Source organism: Gossypium raimondii, chromosome 11, assembly GCF_025698545.1.
Source record: "Gossypium raimondii isolate GPD5lz chromosome 11, ASM2569854v1, whole genome shotgun sequence".
Taxonomy (NCBI): Eukaryota; Viridiplantae; Streptophyta; class Magnoliopsida; order Malvales; family Malvaceae; genus Gossypium; species Gossypium raimondii.
In genome coordinates, this window is record NC_068575.1 from 6,518,596 (window position 1) to 6,543,739 (window position 25,144).

Consider the following 25,144-nt stretch of genomic DNA (forward strand, 5'->3'; position numbering starts at 1 on the left):
TTTTTTTGTTCTTTCTTTTTGCAATAATTCAAAGAACAAAATTCAGATAAGAATATGAGAAGATTTAGGACAATAATAGTTATACCAAATGGGTGATTTCATCATAACCAGCTGATTTGGTCTTGAGAAAGTTCCTTTTGTACCATTTGACCATATATAAGGGTCACTTTCTTTCTTATAGGCCATATTTTTTTTGAATATTGTTTATGAAAATTTGATCTAGATTTATCTAACCAACGAGAAACACCACGGTCCACACTCGAGACTAATGTTGAGAGGGGAAACTGATCAAACGTTGATTGATTAAGTACTAGACTTAGTAAAGGCCGCATTCTTTGCGTGAATTGTCTTTTCTTAAAGGCCAAAATTATGATGATGATCTTCATCTCCAAAATGAGTAATACCTCATTGGGAGCATAATTTGACAATACTTGCATTAGTAACGTGACTTGAGAAACTCTTTATAAATTAAACATAAAATCTCGAAATTGATTTTGTTCTCTCGAGGACAATAATATATTTCTATACACTGATTATTACCATTCATGTTTGTAGAACCGATCTTGATCCCTTGAGGAAAAAGATATATTTCAATACATTGGTCATTATTATTCATATCTGTAGAATCATTCATTAATTTTGTAAAAAAATCATACTTGCAAATAATTATTAAAAATGATTATAGGTTTCAATTCAAGAACTTTTGATATTTGATACTCACATTGAGTCCAAGTTAAATTTAGAGTCTAATTAGGTCAAACCTCTAAATAAAAGATAAAACTCTTTCAGTACTGATCTCCATGTACAAGACTTGAACTCAAAACTTTTTTTAAGAGAAATCGAACGAGCGATCAAACGGGTGTCCCGTAAAAAATATAATAATATAGATTGAAAAATAATAAAAAGAAAACCGAACCCGTCTTCGTTATGTTATGTTTAGTCCAACGGGCCTAAAAATAGCCTTTTTTTTTTATATGTATCAGCTATAAATAAGCCCATGAATGGCCGTTAGTAAGAGGAGATTCCCGCTGGCAAATTCAGTTAAAAGACCGGTAAACACATTGTATCCATGGCGAAGGATTTAATTTCAAGTTTTAAGTTTTAAAAATCCCAAAACATAGCTCCAAAATTTTCTCTCGTCTCTCTTTTCTTCCTTGTCTAAATTTTCTCTACATTCATTCCGCCATTGTTCATCCTCAAGTCAAGTGTTCATTATCCAGGAGAGGACAGGCTCCGATCTCTGGTTTTATTTGATTAACACAATTGTTCTCATTGGAAAATGGAGATCGGAGCCCCTCGGATCGGTTCATGTTCCAAAGAACACCAGAAAATTTATAAAGAATGGTTTGACGTAGCTGATTCAGGTAGTTTTTTAACTTTTTTTTTCCTCAAAAAATATTAGTCGCTTTTAATTTATTTGTTTTTTTTTTTGGTAGATAATGATGGCCGCGTTACTGGAAATAATGCAATAAATTTTCTTTCTATGTCAAATTTATCGCGACAAGAGCTCAAGCAGGTTATTGATTTTTCTTAATTTTAATTGAAACTTCAGTTTTTCGATACATATTTTCTTCATTTGTTTATTTTGTATTTGTTGATTCCTTAAAGGTGTGGGCGATTGCGGATTCTAAGAGGCAGGGATATCTTGGTTTCAAAGAATTTGTCATTGCTATGCAGGTTAGAAGTTGTAATTTCGTTTGGAATCTGATTATACCTACTCGAAGTGAATGTGAAATACAAGCATGTGTTTGATATAATATATCAAATATGTTTAATCATCTTGCCATTCTCATGTTCGAGTATGTATTAGACGCAGGAAATGCTTTAAAGAAGATAAAAGAGTCTCAGTAACGTATAGATTCTATAATGGTTGATTTCTTCAAATCTGACCTGTTATTACCTGTAACGTTTTAGCTGGTTTCGCTTGTACAAGATGGCAATGAACTATCACATGATATCTTGAAGGGTGATGGTATGATGATTTAACTTTTCATGTTTATTGCAGTAGACTTTGAGAAATGCTTTGAAATATTTATTTATTTCTGATTTTAAGAAATGCTGGTATACTACAGTGGACTTTGAGAATGTCAAACCTCCTAAAATGGAGGGTTTGGATGAATTAATTCAGGTAAGATGCTTTCTTTTACTTTTCTATGTTTCATATGCTTCACAATCATGAAATCTTTACTATTTTGCTTGATTTATGCAGAAGAAGAAAGATCCTTCTAATTCAAGTAAACCTGATAGCAATGGTATGGATCTCTCGTTATAATTCAAGGGATTTAAATAACAATTACAATGCGATGTTACAATTATAATTTCTGGCTTCTACTTTCACATGATATTTATCATAATCGATTGCAATAACATTTTTTTACATACGCAACTACGATAAATGCAATTGAAAATACATATGCAAATACAATTTAAATCCCTGATTTTGTAACCTTTGGTGGTTATTTTACTCTGTTTTTTTTCCCGATATATATTCACTGTTTGAGGAACAATGCAGGTAATTCTCCAAGACAAGCATCAATTACAACTCAATGGTTTTCGTCAAAACCATCAAAGGTTAATTTGTCATTGTTTATTGAAATTGTTTTGCTTCTAGTACATTTTGCTTTCACCTGCTTTTATGTCGTCTTAGCATAGTGGCTATAAGTAATTTCTTTATTTATATCAAATGCTTATTTGATTCTTTATTTTACTTTCGAATATAGATTTAAAAACATTTGAATTTGATTAGTTTAATTTATCTAATATACGATATATAAACATATATGGGTATTAAAAGTTTATCTTTTAATTCATCCAGAATCTAGAACGGATTGAAAGAGTGTTATATTTTTTTACTATTCATTACTATCTTTAAGTCTTAGTTATACTATTATAATGTTAAGGATGTCTTTGTGAGCAAAGTTAAAAGCACCGAAGATGAAACGAAGATAAATAATATTATTTTAGTAATATTCTTAATTTTATTTCAAGTTGTAAAGGTTTAAGACCCTCTCGAGTCTAAGGTTAGGATCTTCCTTCGACGAGTTTCATATATTATTAATCATAGGTTCTTCACAATCAACCACTGAATGTAATATGTACACTGTGATTTAATGATGCTAATATTTTCCATTCCTTTTTAATTGTGTTTTTATTTATGATCTGCATTCATAGCATATGGTTAACTAATTTTCTTTTTCTGTATACAACAGAGGTACTTGTCCAATGTGACTTCAATCCAAGATGGCTTAAAGAAATTGTACACTCGAAAGTTGAAGCCATTAGAAGTTACATATTGTTTTAATGATTTTGTATCCCCATTGTTGGTGAGTGGTAGATGTACTTTTCTCTTAAATTCGGTTTTAATCTGACATGATCATGCCTCTTTTTCTTAATACTCGTGCATAAACACATGTATCCGGATACGTTTAGACATAAATCTGAGAAATAATTTTTCAAATATATAAAATTTTAAAAAGGATTGAATATATTCCTTATTTAACTGTTGCTCGAGTTTGAATATCATATGATTTAATTATATCTTTAGATATGTGCTGAAGTTTTATTTAAAAGCTGCTTTTGATTTTGGTTTATTGCAGACGAACAGTGATTTTGATGCCAAGCCAATGGTTATGCTGTTGGGTCAGTATTCCACTGGGAAAACAACCTTCATTAAACACATGCTTAAATGCAGTTATCCAGGCAAGTGATCCTCGTCACACGATAAGAATGTAGTATAAAAAATAATTAAAACATGACAGAAAATATAATTATAAATATGAAAATACACGAATACAATAAAAATATAAAAATCTACTTCCAGCAATTTTTCCCCCTCTCATTTAGTTTACCTTCATTTGCAGGAGCTCACATTGGACCTGAACCTACGACTGACAGATTTGTTGTTGTTATGGTACTTAAGTATTTCTATTCTGTGATAATATCATCGATGTAGTATGAATAGTTCCCATAACTTCCTCAATTTGACTTTGATCATGGAAATTGATTCTCAATTTTCTGTATGATTAGTCCATACTCGTTAGCTTGTTGTATTGATCACTTGATGTTATTATCATCTACCTTACCTGCAGTCTTTATTTTCCTTGAAAGTATTTGTATCCAATATTTGTGTCCAATTCATATTTTAACATAATCGCAAGAGACCTTCCAAATATATAAATAAACTTAAAAAAACGAAGATTTTCATATCAGATATGCATTCTTAACAATCACCTCTAAGTCCAAGTACTGTGTTCTAATCTCATGTTTCATGTACTGCCTTTTCCATTTCTGCAGTCTGGAACTGATGAAAGAAGTGTGCCAGGAAATACCATAGCCGTTCATGCTGACATGCCATTCACTGGTCTCAACTCTTTTGGAACTGCATTTTTGTCAAAGTTTGAGTGTTCTCAAATGCCACATCCCGTGAGTTAATTTATCAAACGCTAATTTACTTTTGTTGATCATTAACTCTCAAATCTAATATATTGTGGTTTTGATGCATGAAAGCTATTGGAGCACATAACATTTGTAGATACTCCAGGAGTATTGTCAGGAGAAAAACAAAGAACACAAAGAGCCTATGATTTTACAGGTGTAACAGCATGGTTTGCTGCAAAATGTGATCTTATTCTTCTTCTGTTTGATCCTCACAAGCTAGATATAAGTGATGAATTCAAGCGTGTTATTTATTCTTTGCGTGGTCACGACGACAAGATTCGTGTCGTTTTGAACAAAGCCGACCAAGTTGATACCCAACAAGTAAGCACTATATGTATATCTGCCCAGTTTCATCCATTTGAGCTAATACTGAGTCTAGTTGACAACAATGGCAATTATAATGTGATGTTATCATCCTATTCACCATCAAAACTTATCGTAGATAACATCAAATTTGTTGACAATTTTGATGGTAGGATTTTAATTTGCTAATATTTTCCTTTTATCATAGTTAATGAGAATTTATGGAGCTTTAATGTGGTCACTGGGGAAAGTCCTTAACACTCCTGAGGTTGTGCGTGTATATATTGGGTAAGTTCTTTCTCTCTATCATCTTAAAGAATTAAATGAATTTTCTCTTCTACCCAGTGATTTAAATAATAGTCACGATGTAATATAACAGTCACTATTGTGATATTTTAGTTCCTTTTATATTTACAGCGATTAATCACGATAACATTCATTATGTTTGCTGCATCATATTCTGAATATATTGATTCCCTGTTTCATATGAAACTAAGGTGAATTTTGTCTTGCATTTTGATGGCAGATCATTCAATGAGAAGCCTGTAAATGAAGGTTTCACAGGTCCGATAGGGAAAGCACTGTTCGAGAAAGAACAAGAAGACCTTCTTACTGACTTGAAAGACATCCCAAAGAAGGCTTGTGATCGTCGAGTAAGTTCATCTTTACTATATATATATATATATAAATATTCTTCCTTGGGAAAACAAAAGAATTATTTAGCATGTATTGACGAAAAGGGTTGAATGTTATTACATGGACTTAATTACTTGCAGATAAATGAGTTTGTGAAACGTGCTAGAGCTGCCAAGATACATGCTTATATCGTTGGTCATCTTAAGAAGGAAATGCCTACTTTTATAGGGAAAGCTAAGACTCAACTGAGACTTACTGATAATTTGGAAGAAGAATTTGTAAAAGTATCTTCTCTCTCTCACGTCTGCTTGAGTTGCATATATGTGTATATATATATATATATTAGAAATCACACACTCGGGTAGAATATTAAAAATATACAAAAATGGATTATTTTTACAGTTAAAAAATAGGTTAAATTATGGTTTTGGTCCCTATACTATGCTCAATTTTGGAATTTACTCTTGTACTTTAATTTCACATAATTTGGTCTCTCTAATTTTATAATCTCATTTGTCAGTCCAAATAATTAACACAATTAACTACTCGTTAAAATACTATCTTGGTTTAGGTTTTTGAAAATACCTCTTCTAACTCATCATATTGACATTAATTTTTTGCATTAAAAGGGTATCTTTTTTAAAAAATCACATAAATAATTAAAATGTTAATTATTTAAACTAAATAATAGGGGTTATAAAAGTAGAGACCAAATCAAAATACAGGAATTGAATCCCAAATTTGAGCATAGTAGAGGAACCAAAACCACAATTTGACCAAAAAACGAATGGTTAACAAGATATATATATTTTTAAAAATTGCACATCCTTATGAATATAATTTCACTGAGTCAGATGATTCTTGATTAACTTATAATATTAAACTCGGTCAAGAATTTTAAGTTAGAATATAGATATATGCTGAAATGTGTATGAATGTGTTTTATATATATAGGTTCAAAGAGATTATCACTTACCTCCAGGGGATTTCCCAGACGTGGAAAATTTTAAGGAGGTACTAAGAGGTTACAGCTTTGACAGATTTGAGAAGCTAAAGCCAAAAATGATACAAGATGTTGATGAAATGTTGGGTTATGACATCCCAAATTTGTTGAAGACATTAAGGAATCCTTATGATTAGTTAATTTAATTAATGACGGCCCCATACTAATTGATTCATCAAATCTTCACTCAATTCTTTTTTTAATCAACAAACAACAACAGATATCTCAGTTCCAATACTCTCTCCAATTTATTGTAAACCCATTTCTAAGAAAGGAAGAAACAACATTTTAGATGTAGATGTGTTAATTTACATAGTTGTATGGTGATCTATAATTTTGTATTTATATAATATTTTTATATCTTCACTATTTTTGTTTACATCGTTTTTAAATATAATAATTGTGTAACAAAAGATATTTTAATATTATTCAAATTTTATTAAACGAAAATACAAAATTATTTTCATATTAATATTTTTTGCCTTTTTTATCCCGTCACTGGAGGATTCTGATTGAGCAGAAGGAAGACTAAGATGATAAAACAAGTCTCTACATGAGTTGAAAGGAAGCCTGATGGTTGAGATGATTAAAATTTTCTCTGCATGAGTTGATGGAAGCTTGATGAGTGCAATGATAAAACAAATCTCTGCATGAATTGATGGATGCCTGTTGAGTAATAGGTAAAACGGAAATATAATAATGGCAAAGGTGGGGAGGATGAATATCATATATAGACACATTCATAGCAGATTAAGGGGAGAAGCAAGTTTTTTCACCTTCATTCCTTTGAGCATTGTTAGCTTTTTCTTGGTTTTATCTTTCAAATCCGCTATAAAATGAGAGATGTTTTATACTGTGGTGAACTATAATGATCGAATTCATAATACGAATATTGATGTAATCTTCGAGTCTGAAAACCTGATTATATGATGTTCAAAAAGGACATCAAGTTAGTGGAGATGAGGCGCAAAATTGGTTGAAAAATTGGAGATTCAATTGGGTTGTTGAGGTATAAATTTATTACATGTGACGATCCAGTTAGATATTCAACAGTTCATGTAGCAGATGATGATGATATACAAACAATGATTGCAGTTCATGAGACTAATGGTATTGGAAGAGTTGAGTTGTATGTCAAGCTCGACAACATTGTAGAAGGACAGAGGGGGATGATATTCCAAGCTCGTCTACGACCCCTTTAGTGGATCGCAAATGGGAACACCAGGCCCGACATATGGGTGGATTAATAGCTTCGTATCATTGTTGGAAACTCCTTTTATCTTTGATGAATACAACCAGATGGAGATTGCAATTAGGATATTTTGCATCACAATTTCTACAATCTAGATTTAGTAATGCTCCTAAGCCATACAAGGTGCCTTCAACTTTTGCTGGTATACGCCATTCCCAATGATATGAGGGGCTGTCAACTTCTACTAGAATACACCAGTCCCAACCAAAGCAAGAAGTGCATGAGAATTTGACCAATTTGTTGTTTGGAGAACCCGCTGGTGATTTCAACGAGGCTGATTCTAAGACTGAAGAACTTATAAATGTTGATGATGTTGGACAGGATAATCTGGAATTAGAACCTTTAGCCTGTATGCTGGAAGTTAACTTTGATAGGATGGGAGTGCTTGAGTTTCTGGAATATCCGTATATCACTCTAAGTCATGCCGCCTTAACCAATACATATTCAGAGTAATTGGCTGTTGGTATTCAGTTTCCAATGAAAAAGGATATTATATTAGCAATTTAGGAGCACAATGTTAAGATATTCACAAATTACAGAGTGTATGTATCTACAACTATAACATATGTAGGAACATGTGTAAAATTCGATGACAGATGCATATGGCGAGTACGAGCCTCATTTCTAATGAGGAAACAACTGTGGGAGATAATTGAATACAATGGTCCTAACACTTGTACGGTTCCAATATTATCTCAAGACCACTGTAAATTGAGTTCAAATATGATAGTTAAAGAAATAGCATCACTAGTAATATAGAAGATTGTTGAGGTTGTTGGCGACATTGCAACAACGGGTATCATGCACGACCACCATAGTTGAATTGGAGACTTTGCCTACGTATGATGGTAACTGACTAGCCTGGGGTAAGAGAATTTTCAGTCACATCTTTTGGACGTTCAAGTCTTGCATCGAAGTGTTTCCGTTATTGTAAACTCATTGTCCAAATGGATGGTATGTGGCCATACGGGAAATACAAACAAATTCTTCTCTTGGCAGTATCACAAGATAGGGATTGAAATGTTGTCCCACTTGCCTTTGCCATTGTCAAGGGTGAAACAATTGAGGTATAAAGTTTTTTTAAAAAGAATTTACGATAGTACGATGTGAAGAAGTACAATGTATGCCTCATATCTGATAGAGCCTTCAGCATCTTTGCTACTGCAAAACATGAAGAGAATGGAATTTACTCCTCCACATGCTTAATTACCATGTTTTTTTGCATCCGAAGCAAACTTTACGAAGGAGTTCAGGAACAAGGATTAGTGTAAGGAAGCTGTTAACATTATTTTCAATGATTTAAATATAATAAAGAAAAACTTCTTAATATAAAATTACAAAATGTACAAAATTTAAAAATATCTTAACATTTAAACAAAAAATAGACCAACTATTCTACAAACAATTAATAAAATACTAGACTATTCTTATCACATGCGTATGCATGTGGAAACCATAAATTTAGAACACAAATGTGTGTTTAAAAATAACATGCAATAAATAATGAAATGCATGTTTTGAGACTAACTAATAATAATACATGAAATATATACGATATTAAAATTTAAAAATTAGATTAAATAGTTTATCATAATAAAGCGTGTATAATAAAATTAAAGTATAGATTTAGTTGAATGGTAAATTAAATGTTTTACTAATGCAATTGGTTTGTGTTCAAGTCTTACAATATGCATATTATTATTACATAAAAACCAATGTACGTGCCCTTAAATAATATAACTTATTTTAGTTACTTAAATGGCGTTTTCATAATCTTTCTAACCAAGTTGATGACTAGGTTGAGGTGACACCAACTCAATTAGAAACTTAAATAATAGTATAGATAACGGTATATAAACCATCAATCAAACACTATCATAATTATCAATATACCAATATTTTCCCTTTTAGAAACAATAAAATTAAATTTTAAACAAATTTAACAATGATAATTATTAATATATCAACCTTTAAGCAAACAATATATTAAAATGTACAATTTAGTAAGATACTAACATCTAAAATAACAAAAATATCAAATATAATAATAAACATTTAACTGAACTCTAAATTTCACATTTTTCAACTAAATTTTTTGAAAAATAACTGACTTGTTAGTGATGGCTTTGTAGAGAATTTATTACAAATATGTCGTGTGGGAGAAAAAAAATATGTTGGGAGAAAATGGGAGAAGAAAATTAGGATGTTGGGATAAAATGAGAGAAGAAAATTTTTTGATAGAAAATTAGAGAAGAGTGGTTGTGCATTTATATACACCAAACTAAAAGGACTAAATTGTATAATATTTAAAACTGTTATTCAAGAACAATAATATACCCGTACTTACCTACCTCGATTATTTATCTACTGCATGCTTCAATAATTTCCTTACTTCTACATGCTAGTATATACTTTTTCTACTTCCTTCATGCATGCTTGTTCACGAGTTCCATCATTTCTTTGCTCTGCTACATGCCAACAAAGCACTTCATTTTCCTGCTATCATGCATGCTGCCATGGGTTCCTACATTTTCCTGCATTTTCACGGGTTACAAGTTAGAATAGTGAAGTTGACACCTTGGAGGTCCGAGTCGGACCCTCAAGATGTCGACTTCATCTACTTTTCTATTAATCCATCACGTACGTAGACTATTTTACTAATTAAATCATCAAACTGGTATATTTGAAAAAGAAAAAGGCAATATTTGTTACTGATTTTAATAATTGGGACACATGCCATTAAGGCTCGCTGTCAACAACGAGGAACTTCCACCTTTCTCCATAAGGCTTTTGCTCTTTTTACTTTCCTTACACTTGGCTCTTATCACTTGATATCCTTAGATCATTGTTATAATAACATCGAGACCTCGTCAAGAACAGTGCCAAACTCCACTTCGCTAGGACTTGACTTCAGGAACACACAAATGCATGGCACCTAGAATATTTTTGATCTATCTCATCAAGGGTAAGTGTTTTGTTTACATGACTCACATGTGAACCTTATTTAACTTTCTTTTATCTCATTATCACGCACTTAAAAGATTATTTTATCTCCTAAATGACCAACTATAATAGAATTTATATAGTCTACATTCTAAAACCTCAAGTTAATAGAAGGGCACCACTTTGAAGAAGGATTTCTTCTTTTGTCACTTTCTCTTCTTATGTTTCTTTTTTCCACTATCTCAATCAGACATTCTCAATCTTTTACGACATTTTGCATACTCTATATGGATTTGTTGCTTAAATTTCTCATTTTCTTTTATCCTCAACCATATAAAATAAAATTCTTTTGTACTTTAAACCTTTTCGAAAAATTCAACATAGAGTTCAAAAGTTAAGAATAAGCCCCCAAAACATAGAAAGCTGAGCACATTCATGAATGTGCTCGAGAAGGTTCCACATCCCACATAGGAAGCGTACATTATACATATTGAGTTTCTTTTAAAAAAAAAATTCCAAGGAACAAAAATAAATAAATAAATAAAATCTAAACTTTCTTGCACTCCACGCACACTTTTTGTTTCCCGTTCATCCTCTAAAACCCCATTTCGTGTTTTCTTTATTTCCAATATTGGACCCTCTAAAACCCTAAACCCTCTTTTCTCTACCTGATTCATCTTTCACAGATGTTGATGTCTAGGGCATTCTCACGCGTTCCCAGGACGGTCGTTGCACGCTCCTTGCTTCTCTATGCTCCTAAGAACCTTCATACGCCAACCATTTCCACTCAATTTCACTCTCTTGTTCCTGAATATCATAGTAAGGTACTAAAAATTTACAATTTTTGGTTAATTGTGAGAAGGGTTTTGCTAGGGTTTAAGGGCTTTGTTTACTTTAGCTTAATACCATGATTTTTTTCTTTAATCTCCGTATTGTTGTCTTATTGTATCTTCTTGTTTTATCATGTTGGAATTCTGTGTGTTTTATTTGGAAGTTAAAATGGGTTAAAATGGGTTAAAATTTCTTTAAAATAGGTTCCTTTTAGGCTATTTTGCTTATTTTCCCCTTAAAATTTGATATTCTCACTGTTAAGTAAGAGATTTAATTTTTGTTATCTAATATAAGAAAGGAGAAATTTTTACTACTTGCCTTGCAGTTATTACATTAATGATTTATAAGCTGTCACCTCATTTTTAATTTTTAATTAACAGGTTCTTGTTTGGTTTAAGGTTGTCTTTTATTTCAGTGTTTGAATGATCATGTAGGATTTTAAAATCCATATCTTGGTTCCTTCAGGACATAACTGATTCCTTCCCTTTCTATGAATTGTTCTATCTTAGTGCAATTTCCTTGAAATTGGGTGCAATATTACTGATTTTGTCTTTATGTGCCCTTGCTCTGTCTGGACAGTTGGTGACAAGTGATGTGTCTCTGCTACATCATTCAAGCCTCAATTTCTATGCACTCCAACGATTACATATCTCCTCGTTTGCCTCTCCCAAGCCTTCCGAAAAGGAACATGAGGGCGATGTAGAAAATAATGGTCAAGAGCCTATAAAACCAGGTGGGGATACAAATCCTGGAAAGGCTGAAGTTGCTGATCAAGCAAAAGAATCAGATTCTAACTCGGAATATCGAAGTACTATGCCTCAGTCTGATAAAAGGAGAAGAGTCAATTAACAAACTGCATTTTCTGATTCAGGTTCTGAAAGTGATGGTGAACTATCAATGGCCGATATGGTCAAACTTGTCCAGGAGAAAGAAGGACTCTTGGAAGTCAAGCAAATGGAGATTGAACAAATGAAGGACAAAGTTGTTCGTACTCTTGCAGAAATGGAGAATGTTATGGCTAGAACAAGACGTGAAGCTGAGAACTCGAAGAAATTTGCCATACAGGTATTGTTGGTGACCCGATGACCACTTGATTTCTGTTATATTTGGAGTTCTCTAATCATTTGTCAATTTGCTGCAGAATTTTGCAAAGGGCCTACTAGATGTTGCAGACAATTTAGGAAGGGCTTCTACGCATGTTAAAGGCAGTTTCGCTAAGGTAGATGAGTCCAAAGACACTGCTGGAGCTGTACCTCTTTTAAAAACACTTCTAGAAGGAGTTGAAATGACCGAGAAACAGCTTGGAGAGGTAAGCCTTTTGTTACTCACTGAAAGTCTTTTAACAACTTCCTATGGTATTTGGAGTTCTCATGAAGATAAGTTGTTAGAGATCCTGTACTTCAATTTGCAGGTTCGACTTCCACATTTTTTCTTTCGTGAAGGGGAAAAAATGGCAAACTGAATTCCCTTCAACCATTGCACATCAATGAAATTTATTACCCCAAGTAGTGCACTTAGTTATTGTGATCTATAACATATTAAATTTGTTACTAATGGGTTATAAATGTTTTGCTTTCAGGTATTTAGGAAGTTTGGAGTGGAAAAATTCGATCCTACAAATGAACCATTTGATCCACACAGGCATAATGCAGTATTCCAAGTACCAGATAATGCTAAGCCTCCTGGCACGGTTGCTCATGTTTTGAAGGTAATCTTTTCTTATCTATTTTTTATTGAAACTGTTCCTTTTGTTCATCGTCTGTTATAGTTAAAAGCAAATTATTATTTGGTTGAAGAAATATGATTTAAGTTTTAATTACTGTTAAGATTTAACAATTACCCACTCAACTTATCTTGTCTATGTCTAACAAGAACAAAAACAAAATGCTGTTTGAACATCTTAAGTGGTCATAGTTCACATTTCCCAGACTTAGATACGTGTTTGTGTCTGACATGGATATGTTCTATTTTTTTTTTTTCAGTTTTTTCAAGTAGTTGAAGAGTCGTATTTCTGTACCTATGAGTTGGACAGAAGTATTTCATGAAAAAAGAATTAGAGTAACAAAAATCATAATTAAGTTAATGATACAAGTGTTTTCTTGTTTCGTTATTACAGGCGGGGTACATGCTCCACGATCGGGTAATTCGACCTGCTGAGGTTGGTGTTACTCAAGCACTCAACAACGATTCCAACTGAAAACAATATAAATGACAAAAGGCTCTGATGCTTGATGATAAGCTAGTTAGAGTCAGTGGCAAATTTTTCAAAAACCTTGCCTTATATACATGCATAGTCATTCAAAACTTCTTTATTTCTTTATTTCTATATTTGGCCATCAATTTCTTGTTTCACTACTCATAGAAGATACCGCTTGGTAAAGAGGGCATTTTGTACGTTTTCCTCTTTCTGAAGTAAAATAAAAAGTACAGTTTGCTTGGTGAAAAAGATGAGTATCCGGACTACATTGTAGATTCAAGACAGGTAACCTGAACTCTTTTTCAAGTATTTGTGAGGGAAACATATTCAAACATAGGTATAAGAGTATTTCAAACATAGATACGAGAGTATGATCTTTAATTTATATATCTATATACGAGGATGATGATAATTATGATTATGATGAAAGTGAGCATATTCATATTGGATATTTACAGGATATTAGAGTAACATATCTGAAATCACAAGAGTAAGCAAATGGCCATTTCAAACAGTGAGGTGAGAGCAACTGTAAGTAACATTCCTTTGACCTGTACTAGGGAATCTATCACATTATATATTACTTCGCATTGCCATGGATTTGAACTAATCACAATGTCTAGCCATTGTTGACATCAAGATTCAGCTGATTTGGCTGAAAGAATATAACAGAATAGCTTTTCACAAATTTTCTTTGGCTGGGAGCATTTTGAACAAAAGTGCATTTACAAATCCATCCTTCTAAATAGCCTTGTCAATAGATTGCATTTCATAGAGCTGGAAATTCCCATTTTCAGATCATGCATCTCTGTTGTACCACAAAGTAAAAACGCTTTTATATCTTCAAAAAGCAGGTCTACCATTTACAAGCTCTGAAGGAAAATGATGTGTGTTCAGAGAGTAGCAAGGCTTTCTACATAGTGAAAAACATTGTACCATTTATATTGCATACAATCATAAACATTGCTAGCCCTCCAGCTTGACAATAACTTAGAAGTGTTTAGCCTGGGATTGTGGGATATGATTTTACCTGGTATCACCATCACCACTTCAACGTCTTCATCTTTTTCCCCTATCACAACACTTAGTATTGAATATGCATAATACTGAACTTCAATCTCCTCCACATTATTCAGTGCTAAAGTAGGAAACTCATCCATATACCTTCTAGCAATCTCTGGGAACTCAGATGCCACATTGTTGAGATTAACACTGTATTTATCACACCAATGGGAGTGATCAGGTTTCATTTCCAGTATATGGAACCTTGGTTTGCTTATGGAGTCAACTTCAATAAGGTGTAAACAGCCAGCACACTGTCCAAAATAGGGGAACCTTTGAGAGCTCCAGTAACCAGATGGTCCTCCTGTCTTAATCCTTGGCATTGCCATTGTTTTCAGGCTTTCAGTTTCGACATCAAAGTAAAGGGAAACGTCAGTGGGGCTAAGCCAATGGATTGCACCGTTGCAAAACACCCCGTGCTCGAAGTCTGTATAATGTGGTGCTTCGAATGGACCACCAGAGTCAGTCCAAGCTTTATTTTCTGATGAAAAGATCTCAATCTGATATGTAGGAGAAACAAGGTGTTCAATCTCATTGAGATTTGGGTATTGCATGTTATTCATCAAGACACAGATGACTTTATAATGGGTGGATTTTGAAGGATCAAAAGCTAAATTAATACCGGCTATGGACCTGTTTGCAGTTGCATTAGGTAAAGGAACAGTGACAAAGTTCTTGGTGGTGGGATTACAAACACAGTAAGTAAAACCAGAATCATTGTCTGAACTAAAACTGCAGAGAAGCAACAGCAAGCCATTGCATGACTGCAAAATTTCAATGCCTGTAACATTGAGAAATGACAGAGATGGTACCTTAAGCATGTTGTGATTTGTGTCAAAGTTAAGGAAACCAAATGGGCTGCCATAGAAGTAGAGACCAGAGGGACCAAGGTTGACGTTCAAATGGCTGATTTTAGCAGCAAATTGAGGATCAGAAATGAGAGAAAGCCATCTTTTGGAGACACATCTGGACTTGAGAAGAGATTTAACAGGGAAATGCAAGAGAATCTGTGTTAAAAGATCTTGGTTACATTCTACCATTTCAGCTGAAGATGTTTGATTTGCTGAATTGTTATCAGCCATTTTTATCTCTCTCAGTTTATGTCCCCTCAAAGTCTGGTGAGTGAAAGTGAAAGCTTGAGAGAGAAAATGGTAAAAAGAAGAGATGGACTTGACTGCCATGTAATGCACCCCACATTTGGCAGCCATGCACATTAATGCTGGCAGAACCGGATTGGTTTCAACAAACGTTTTCAGACAACGTATAAGACAAAATTGGAACCATGTTTAAACAGCATCTTTTTTTATATTTTTTTCGCTTTCATATATATGGCATTAGCAATATCTAATTTGATCGACCTATCAAATCTGTCTTTTGACATCTTATCTAATCTAATCTAATCTAATTAATATTTATTAAAAAGGATAAAAATCCCATTTAATTGATTAAGCTTCTAAGATAAGTGAACCTGAAATGGTTTATCCATCAAGTCTAATTTGACATTGAACTGGTTTTTTTGTCTTTCTTCTCGTAAATTTTTGGGGCCTTTTAAGAGTTGGGTTGTATTCTTATAGCAGATTCATTGTTTGAAACATGTGAATGCTCAAAAAACCATAAGCAGTATCTTTTACATGAAAATGGTAATAACAGATGAAATCCCAGAAGGGAAAGTATAAATTAACTCTGTTTTTGAACAATTCATCAATGTATCTCAACATTTGAAAGTTCGTAAGTAATGTTCCAAAGCTAAAACGCGGACTATTTTTGTTGCACTCTTCTCTGCCAACATTTGAACAGTTTTTAGAAATGGAAAAAAGGAAATGAGCCAACCTGCCCTTGATTAGATTAGCTTGACATATAACATGAATTTTTTTGCTGACACGGGGGAAAAAAGAAGTATATTGTAAATAACTTTCATGGAAAAAAATGGATGATAATTGAAGAAAGGGGACTGGTTTGGTTGTTCCTTTGTCCTCTCGTCTTTTCCTTGGGGAGTAAGATTTTCATGGCACCAACCTGGTTTCATTCACTTAGATGATTAGAATCTGAAATCAGGATCTACATCCATTGCCCAAGCAAACTTTGCCAGAAGTGATTTGTTGAATATCTGTGAAGCAACATAATGAGAAATGAATCTCAATTGAATAATGTGTCATCCTAACAATTGTTAACAAATAGTGTTTACCTTCTCGATGGGAACCTCATGCCGCTTGCACCATGCAACTGTAATCCGGGGGTCAAGGTAATTAATTTTGGATGTGCCTAATGCCACAGTTTTTAGATCCTCTTTAGTTTGCATGTCTCTTTCCATCTTCTCAATCTTGGCATTTGTTTGAGCTATCTTTTTCTCTAACCTGCATATATATGTTGATGAATCGATAGTACTAGCACAACAATAGTATTAAAGCTTAAGAAAAGCAAGGAACGAGTTATAATACACTTCAGGGGTCAAGTTTCTCTTCTGCTTCCCGTCAGCATCCTTCAATGGGGGCTTTCCTTTCTTAGCCCTGTCCAAATCAATTTTTAGCTCCTTTAGAACACCCTATAAGCAATAGGAAAAAGGTCAGCCCGATGGACGGAAATTAAAGGCACCAAATTGTGAGGAAAAGAATTTTAAATTTGAGACCACCATGCAGAACATATCCTGAGTGCATGAAGTTAAAAAGACACAAGTCCTGAGAAAGGACTACTAAAATTTTAAATAAAGCATGGGCATAAGATACATAGGGAGCAACCCGACTAACAAAACAATGGTGCTCCAAGGAAAGCCATTGAAGTTTTCTAAGAAAGTTCTATAAAGAGTTATTACCTTGAGTTCTGTTATTTTCTCAGTCAACCTTGACATCTGTGCACTATGAGATTTTGAAATACTCCGCTGATGATTACATATGATTGCAACCTGCAGCAAGAACAATGAAAATTTAGAAGCCAAAATGGTACGTCGAACTAGACTCCATTAGCTTAAGATCTAGTAGGGAATGGTTCTTACCTCTTTGTTTGCGCGCTGATAAATTACAACTTTTTCCGCCACATCCCCATCTTTGGTTTCTTTATTTAACTATTATCCAACCAAAGAAAATACAAATGAAAAATAATGTTAAACAAATTTTTCTAAAAATTTATCCATTCAAATCACATAAGAAATACTGGAAAAGTACATAAAGCATTAAGACAAGCATATTAGAGTGAAATGCATGTTTGTCATACATAGGCTGCAACTTACCATCTCATCCAATGTAATGGAAGCATTGTAGGTACGGAAGACTTTTGCTGTAAGCCCTGGCATGAGCTCCTTCAAATGTGCATTTAGTTTACTTGTATCAAGCTTGTCAAAAAGATCATCACTTTTGCTTTTCCCTGCATAAAAGAGAGACCATACTCTTTGGCTTAAGTCAATCATCTGCATATGAATCCAAAAATGGGAGATCATAAACTGACCAGTGTGAAACTGTCCAATTGCATTGTAGACAGGAAGCTCAACCTCCACTGTGTTCACATATTGAATCGAATCTTTACCAAGGAAGTCAAACTAAATGATTGAAACAAGAAAAAAAAAAGTTACCACCAATATGAACCAGAAGGTATGACTAGCTTCCATAGAATTCCACAAAAATTTTCAAAGAACTAACATTAATTGCAAATCAACTAAAACTTAAATAAAAAGTCATAGGGTCCATTCCAACAGTTACCAAATTTAGTACAAAAGAAATACTGTATCTTTTCCAGGAACATAAACTGACTTTACCTTCAATTTATTTGGTGGAATACACTCCACATTTCCTACTTTAAGTGTGCAGCAACCAACAGTATCAGCTTCATCATCATCCTGCACGTTTGCCCACCATAACATGAAAATACCTGAAAAGAATTGCCTGAAAGCTTCTTCGATAACTAAAGGTTATAGGACCTAACAACATATTAACAACTGACTATCAACATATTTCAACCTATGCATCTAGCTCGTCCTGAGTCCCAATTATTTTTTGAGAACAGAAGTTTTAACTAAAACAGAAAAGAACAAACAAATCCTTGGACACAGATAAACCAAACACAATGATGAGCACAGCATTATTGGTTCGAAGTCGAAAGAGTTAAAAAGTTAAGAGAGCAGCCAGAAAGAAAAAAAAAAGCTACTACAGAAACAGTAGCAAATGATTTAGTTGATGATGCAAACCATTTTTGCCCTTTTTCTGTTATAAGGACCAGCCACTAACATTTTCATAAATATCAGCAGAAATCCATGTAGGACCTAACAGTCTACAGCAGCTCCAACAATCAATTTCCTCCATTCAATTCAATCCTAAACAATGGTCAACATAATTGTATACAAATTCAAAGAAACAAAAATAGGATGTTTCATGTTACATGTGCAACATACCTTCTCATTACCCGCCCTAAGAGCTAATTTATCAATAAGATAGGTAGCAACTGCTATTTGCCTCTTTGTAACATCTTTAGACGTAAAATCCTTGGTATATGCTGCTCTGATGTTCTTGATATATTCCTACATTTAAAGTACAAACATCCATTTATACATGGTTCAGAAAACAAAAACTAAAAGCATCTATCATATTGCTTATTACCTTCAGCATCCTAGCTTTCTCATATTTCTCCTTGTCACTTTGACCCTTCAAAGAACTGCTAGCAGCCAAAAATACATATTTGAATTCTTTTGGATTAATGGGATCATTCCAGAAAGCTAACCATGTGACAGTATTGTCATGTTTTATATCTTTCCAACTGCCAATCAAACAAAAAAGGATCAAAGTTAAGATAATCTACTTGAAAATAACCTCCAACCCTTTGATATGTTCAAGAAAATGAATGCTCTCTGTCTCTTAACCTTTCACCGGGGATTGGACATTCTGGAATTGGGGCATTCTTTCCAATATTAATTGTAATGTCACTTGGGCGAATACGTCTTTTCAACTTTCCCATCTGATTAAAAGAGTAGTAAAAGAATCCCACAAATTCAACTCTCAGAACAAAGCATATTATTTTCTACAGCTTTAGAGTAATCAAGCATGTCAGCAATACCTTTGGATGCTCTCCCCGACCTCGAAAAAGACCAGGCGGTTCAACTCTGAAATTTCCTACCTGCAATTAAAACAATTATCTGAATTAGCAGGAACTTCATAGGAAGCAGAAAAGAGACTAATAAATATGAAGCAAACAGTTCAATTTTAATAGATACTGAGGAGATTGGTGGCAAAACAAGAAGTGTTGGGACAAGCAGTAATCAAGTAAATTATATCAAGAAGTCATAAAACAAGTCATAAAAAGGGATAAATAAACTTCTAATCAAAGCTAAATCTTCACCTTCTCTTTGACGCGATCAACAATAGCCCACATATACTTTTCCTCCTGCTTCAACTTTTCTTCTTTCAAAGCCTTCTTCTCCTATACCAACAACGATCAAGCTTAACGATTATAAAACTCAATGATGTTATTGAGAATTTGCTTCGACGAACAAGATGTGAAAATATATGGAGGTTCTAAGACAGATATAGTACCAGAAGTGATTGTTTATGTTGAAGCCAAAAATTATTTTCAACCAACTTACTTCAGAACTCATTTGTTTCTTCTTCTCTTTCTCCTGCAAATGCCACTCGTATATTGGAGTGAAGTCACATTTGTCCAAGTCCTTAATGGTATGGTTTTTCCCCAGTAATTTACTCCAATCTTCCCAGAAATTCTTCTTGAACTGTGGTTTATTCATGTAATCTGTATCTTTCATCACAGCAAACATTGTTGCAACCTGCAAAATGAACAGATTAGGCCATCACATCTTTCAGCAAGTTGAATGAGAACTTTGAACTTCCCAGGCAATTACAGTGACAACCTTGACTTCACATAAGCACAAGAAATTACAATAACATATAAATGTTATAGCATATATATACCTCCTCTTGTTCAGGAGTTAGATCAATAGGCCGTCCATCATACAGCAACTTAATCCCATGAGGCTTGTATGGGGGTGGAAAAATGACACCATTATGAACCAAGGTACTCCACTTTTTCTGCCCATCACCAGAACTAGGCGACACTTTTGTTGACTTAATATATTTAGAATTTTTGAACTCTTTCTTCGACTTTTTATTTAACTTTTTAAGTGAAGAAGATACAACCTTGGCTGCTTTTTGCTTCATAGACGATGTTTTACTGTTTGATGGAGGTGACTTTTTTATTCGTTGTGAAATTGGAATATCATCATCATCATCTTCGTCAGCCTTTTCCTTTTCAGCTTTCACTGTTAATTGCTTGGATTTCATTGCTGTAGGTGTATCTGAGATCTTTGGCTTTTTAGCTGAAGACTGATCTGAGCAATTGCCCTTATCAAGAGGCCTCTTACCTGACAACATAGAAGACTTTTCCTGCTTGCCCTTCACAGTTGAACACTTCTGCTCGCTGTTAGATGCCAGAGGTTTCTTCTCATCAGAATCATACAGCTTACTACTTGATGTCCCAGCACTGGACTTCATGTTGAACCTCACAGACAAAGGAGCTTCATCATCTGGATCTTTGGTGGATCCCTTTATTTCAGTCTTTGATACTAATCGATGTGATTGGGCAGTACTAGAAGTGCTCGCCCCTTTGGTACCTTGGTTTGAGATCCCCTTAAGCCGGGCACTCAAAGGTTGTAAATCATCGTCGTCGTCACTGTTTGCTTCAGTGGCACCTTTAATTGGGCTTTTCCCTTCATTGACAACATTACAATTATTCTGCTTCAAGGCTTGTTTTGAGTGATCATTTAAAGATGCTGGTGTCTTAAAATTCGCCACTGGTGACTTCACGGGTGATGTCCTGGCAGATGATGTTGATGCTTTTGGGCTCAAAATAGGAGATCTCACAGGCAGAGACTTAGAAGATGGGAATGCCTTGTTCTTCTGAGAACTGGAACTTTGACCATTCAAAGCTTGTACATAGAAGGCCCGACTACCAGAATGCCCATCAGACCTTTGAGACGATGCCTTCTTTATTTCGGAGTTTAACTGGTTTTGCTTAGAGGACAAGGTATTATTCCTCTTGAACACTACAGGCCCATCATCATCATCGTCGTCGTCAAAATCAAAAACATGTTTGGCAGGAGCCTCAACAGCCATTATCCAACCACGGACAGTGTTGGCATGTATATTGAATAAAAAATCTGATTAAAACAAAATTCGAATTACTTTTGGGAACAAAGCATACTTTCCATATAAACCCTTATAAGTCGGCAACTAATTAAATTCAACAGAGTGTACTTCCAATACAAGCTCAATGAAAAAACCAATAAAACAATCAAAAACCCCAATCAAATCCCACCAGATAACAATACCTATTATGCCACATACCTTAAATTCAAAAATGACCCCAGTAAGTAGCAAAATAGTCAGAACACACATCACAATAGAGCTTTTTCCTCTGAAACCTAAATGTTTATCCGTGCATATTCACACAAAAAAGTCCATAAAACCCTCATATAATATCCCAGGAATTAAACTAAATTGATAATGAAACAAGCATATAGCCCAAAAAAAGTTCTATTAGATTAAAAATACCCACTATGCCAAACACCCCTAAATAAAAAAGCAACCTAATGATTGACCCCATCTCAAAAAACCCAGAAAAGAAGATAGTATTTTCCTCTAAACCCAAATGTCTGCGCATGCAAACAGTTACCAATAAGAACAAACTAAATAACCTTCATCTAACTTACAGTGCTAAAAATTTAGCCAGAAAAACCAAAGCGATTAAATTAGACGAATTGAACCTTCGTTTTTCTGAGGAGAAGTAGAACCGATTAAGCTAAAATTCCTTGCTCTTTTCCCTTACAAAAAAAAAAAAAAGCTCTTGCTTAAAAAATGAACAAAAAGCCTAAAAGAGTGAGCTGAAGATAACCCAATTCATAAGGAATGATCAAATTTAAAAACATTTAAGCAGCTAAGAAAACAGGATACAATTTAAAAAATGCTTCAAATCTTGAGCAAAAAGAAACCCTAAGAATGAAAGAATTAAAAAAAAAAAAGTACCTCTGTAACAGAGGATCGACACAGATTTGGATAAAGAGCAGATCGAGTCGAGTCACCTCTTCTTTATTTATTTATTTGGTTAATTTATTTTTCTTATATTCTTATCTCAATCTGTTTTTATAGTTTTTTGTTTCTTAATTTTTCTTTGTTTTTTCTCCCTTTCTCTGATTCTGAGTTGATTGTTTAAAAAAAATAAAAAGTTAACATTTGATTGTGGCCCTTATGGATTTCTTCTCCTCCTTTGGGTAAAGGGGAAGGGCAGCTTTATGGGCTTGGGACATTTTGGGCAACATATTCATTCTATTTAAATCGATATACCAAATAATATTTATTTATCTTTAAAATTAGAATCAACTTAGGTCTTAATTCAATTGACATTGACATTGTTGCCAGTGCAAGAGGAAATAAATTCGAGTACGTTGAAGCGCATTATTATTGTATTTAAGGGTTGGGGAGAGACTATGATTAGTTTTAAGTATGGTATAAAAAAGAACAGATATGATACAAACCTATTATCAGATTAATGTTGAAAAAAATTAATCTTTTATTATATCATTCTATAAAGTAATAATTAAAAGATAATAAGGTACATTGCATATATCTATCTCCAAAGACAATACACCAATAGGTTGATTAGATTCTAGGAAGTATGAAACTAATATGAGGATGACACGTGACATCTCAGGAAAAACCAGAGACACCCTAACATTGAAAAATAGAACAAGTCTCAGCCCTCTTCATACTCTTGGCTATATCTCTTCTTCCTCTCAAACCTTAATTTTCTTTATCCTCTTAGTGAGTTGTAATTTATCACTATAATCCCAACTTTGTATTAATAGTATATATAGTTGTAGTTATAATTTAAGTTTCTTCAATATCTTGTAATAAAAATTATTGAGTACATTTTTTATTTACCTCATTATTAGTTAAAAAGTTATTGAAGTTTTATATTTTAATTATAAATTATAAGTGAGGAAAGTGATTAGTAAAATGATTGGAAAGAAATTAGAAATAGGGATTTGGGAAGAACTTCACAAAGTTTTAAAATAATAAAATAAGGAAAATCTTCAAAAAAATAATTTGTAAGAAATTTAAAAGAAAATTTGAATAACTCTAACACTCTATTAAAATCCCACATGATTATTCAAAATTATTAAAAATAAAAAAATTAAACTTCAACATATTATTTTTATTTAATTTTAATATTTTATATTATTAAAACATTTATATATTTTACAGAAACTCAAAATATCTATATTAAATTTTTATATTTTTTATTTTTAGTCCCATTATTTTTTTATAATTTTTAACTCGCAAAAATCCAACAACTTAAACTTTTTAAAGAATTATTTATCCAAACAAAATAAAAACCCAAACACATCCTTAAATATATCAAAACATTCTAAAAAAAAAACATTGAATATGTTTTTATATAGCAAAAAAAGAAGAAGAAGAAGGAATTATGATTGCTTAAGGGAGGGCAAATCTTTTGCTTAAGAATTAAAACAACTTAAAAAAAAAAAAGATAGAGAGGGATTGTTTAAATGCCACATATTCTATGGTATATTGTGGATAAAGACAGAGAAATTGAGATATAAAAAGCCACTTCTCATAAGGCATTTATAAATAGAAAGTTCATGTTTCATGTGCCATAATTTTATCCTTTACCAAATTTAAACTTCTATTATTATTAGTAGTAGTATTAGGGCGGTTCAAACGGTTAACCGATCGGTTAATCAAACTGAATTAGTATTAATCGAATTAATTGAACTTTTTAATCCTTTAATCGTTAACTAAACCAAAAAATTATCAAAAAAAGTAACCAAACCGAAATATTTTAGTTAATTTGGTCGGTTAACTGAATTAACCGAAATCTATATGTTTTGTTTTTGTTTTTGTTAAAATAAGTATGAAACATATCAAAATAAATAAATTTATAAGGTTCATTTGACCGAATTAACCGAACTAGTAATAGCCTAATACATATAATATATAATATTATTTATTAAGTTCGGTTAATTCGGTTAATTAACCGATTTCAAATTGAATTAACTGCTAACTGAAATTTTAAAAAACTTTTAACCGACCTTCGACGGAACTAGATCGGTTAACCAACCGATTAACCGAATTAGATTAATTCGATCGATTAATTCAGTTTTAACAGAAATTTGAACAAGCATATAGCAATGCACCAATGATTTTATTCCTTCTTTTATTAGAGTTGTCTTTTTGCCCACATTTCTTTAATACTATCGTCTAGGTGAAAAATATTATAAAAAAAACATATTTATAAAAAAAATTGATATTGAATAGAACTGGTAAGATTGAGTTAATAAAATTAAAGTGTTTTAAGTTTAAATTTATGAATTATGATTATTTTTAAAAATTTATTTTGTATTTGAATTATGTAAAAATATCATCATAATTATATTTATTATTTTGTAAAAAAAGTTATTTAGTTATTTTCA

The 25,144-nt window shown here is 32.9% G+C and overlaps 4 protein-coding genes across 7 annotated transcripts; 2 read left to right on the forward strand and 2 right to left on the reverse strand.

Moving 5' to 3' along the window:
* Positions 1–2,203: 2,203 nt before the first annotated feature.
* Positions 2,204–6,611, forward strand: LOC105761174 (EH domain-containing protein 1). The gene is made up of 11 exons (XM_052624495.1): positions 2,204–2,252; positions 2,513–2,571; positions 3,210–3,323; positions 3,597–3,703; positions 3,844–3,910; positions 4,294–4,422; positions 4,507–4,758; positions 4,949–5,028; positions 5,267–5,393; positions 5,517–5,660; positions 6,331–6,611. Exons 1-11 carry the CDS (start codon positions 2,204–2,206, stop codon positions 6,514–6,516), a joined length of 1,314 nt encoding a protein of 437 aa, XP_052480455.1. The 3' UTR covers positions 6,517–6,611.
* Positions 6,612–11,126: 4,515 nt separating this feature from the next.
* On the forward strand, positions 11,127–13,851 carry LOC105761176 (grpE protein homolog 2, mitochondrial). Its single transcript, XM_012578912.2, has 6 exons — positions 11,127–11,398; positions 11,985–12,138; positions 12,277–12,470; positions 12,547–12,714; positions 12,985–13,113; positions 13,522–13,851. The coding sequence occupies exons 1-6, from the start codon at positions 11,261–11,263 to the stop codon at positions 13,600–13,602; spliced, it is 864 nt and encodes a 287-aa protein (XP_012434366.1). The 5' UTR covers positions 11,127–11,260; the 3' UTR covers positions 13,603–13,851.
* Positions 13,852–14,020: 169 nt separating this feature from the next.
* On the reverse strand, positions 14,021–16,010 carry LOC105761175 (F-box protein At5g07610). The gene has a single exon (XM_012578910.2). It carries the CDS (start codon positions 15,876–15,878, stop codon positions 14,496–14,498), a length of 1,383 nt encoding a protein of 460 aa, XP_012434364.1. The 5' UTR covers positions 15,879–16,010; the 3' UTR covers positions 14,021–14,495.
* Positions 16,011–16,308: 298 nt separating this feature from the next.
* On the reverse strand, positions 16,309–22,857 carry LOC105761173 (DNA topoisomerase 1 beta). 4 transcript variants are annotated; one of them, XM_012578903.2, is made up of 17 exons: positions 22,677–22,857; positions 22,364–22,474; positions 20,568–21,811; positions 20,228–20,422; positions 19,984–20,064; positions 19,702–19,761; positions 19,508–19,602; positions 19,248–19,404; positions 19,043–19,168; positions 18,410–18,490; positions 18,103–18,193; positions 17,888–18,021; positions 17,654–17,722; positions 17,474–17,563; positions 17,103–17,206; positions 16,850–17,018; positions 16,309–16,771 (listed from the first exon to the last, which is right to left on the reverse strand). In XM_012578903.2, the coding sequence occupies exons 3-17, from the start codon at positions 21,765–21,767 to the stop codon at positions 16,703–16,705; spliced, it is 2,721 nt and encodes a 906-aa protein (XP_012434357.1). In that variant the 5' UTR covers positions 21,768–21,811; positions 22,364–22,474; positions 22,677–22,857; the 3' UTR covers positions 16,309–16,702. The 4 variants fall into 4 exon arrangements, with proteins under 4 accessions (XP_012434357.1, XP_012434356.1, XP_012434358.1 ...); XM_012578902.2 differs by having other exon boundaries at positions 22,418–22,474; positions 22,677–22,856; XM_012578904.2 differs by lacking the exon at positions 22,364–22,474.
* Positions 22,858–25,144: the final 2,287 nt, after the last annotated feature.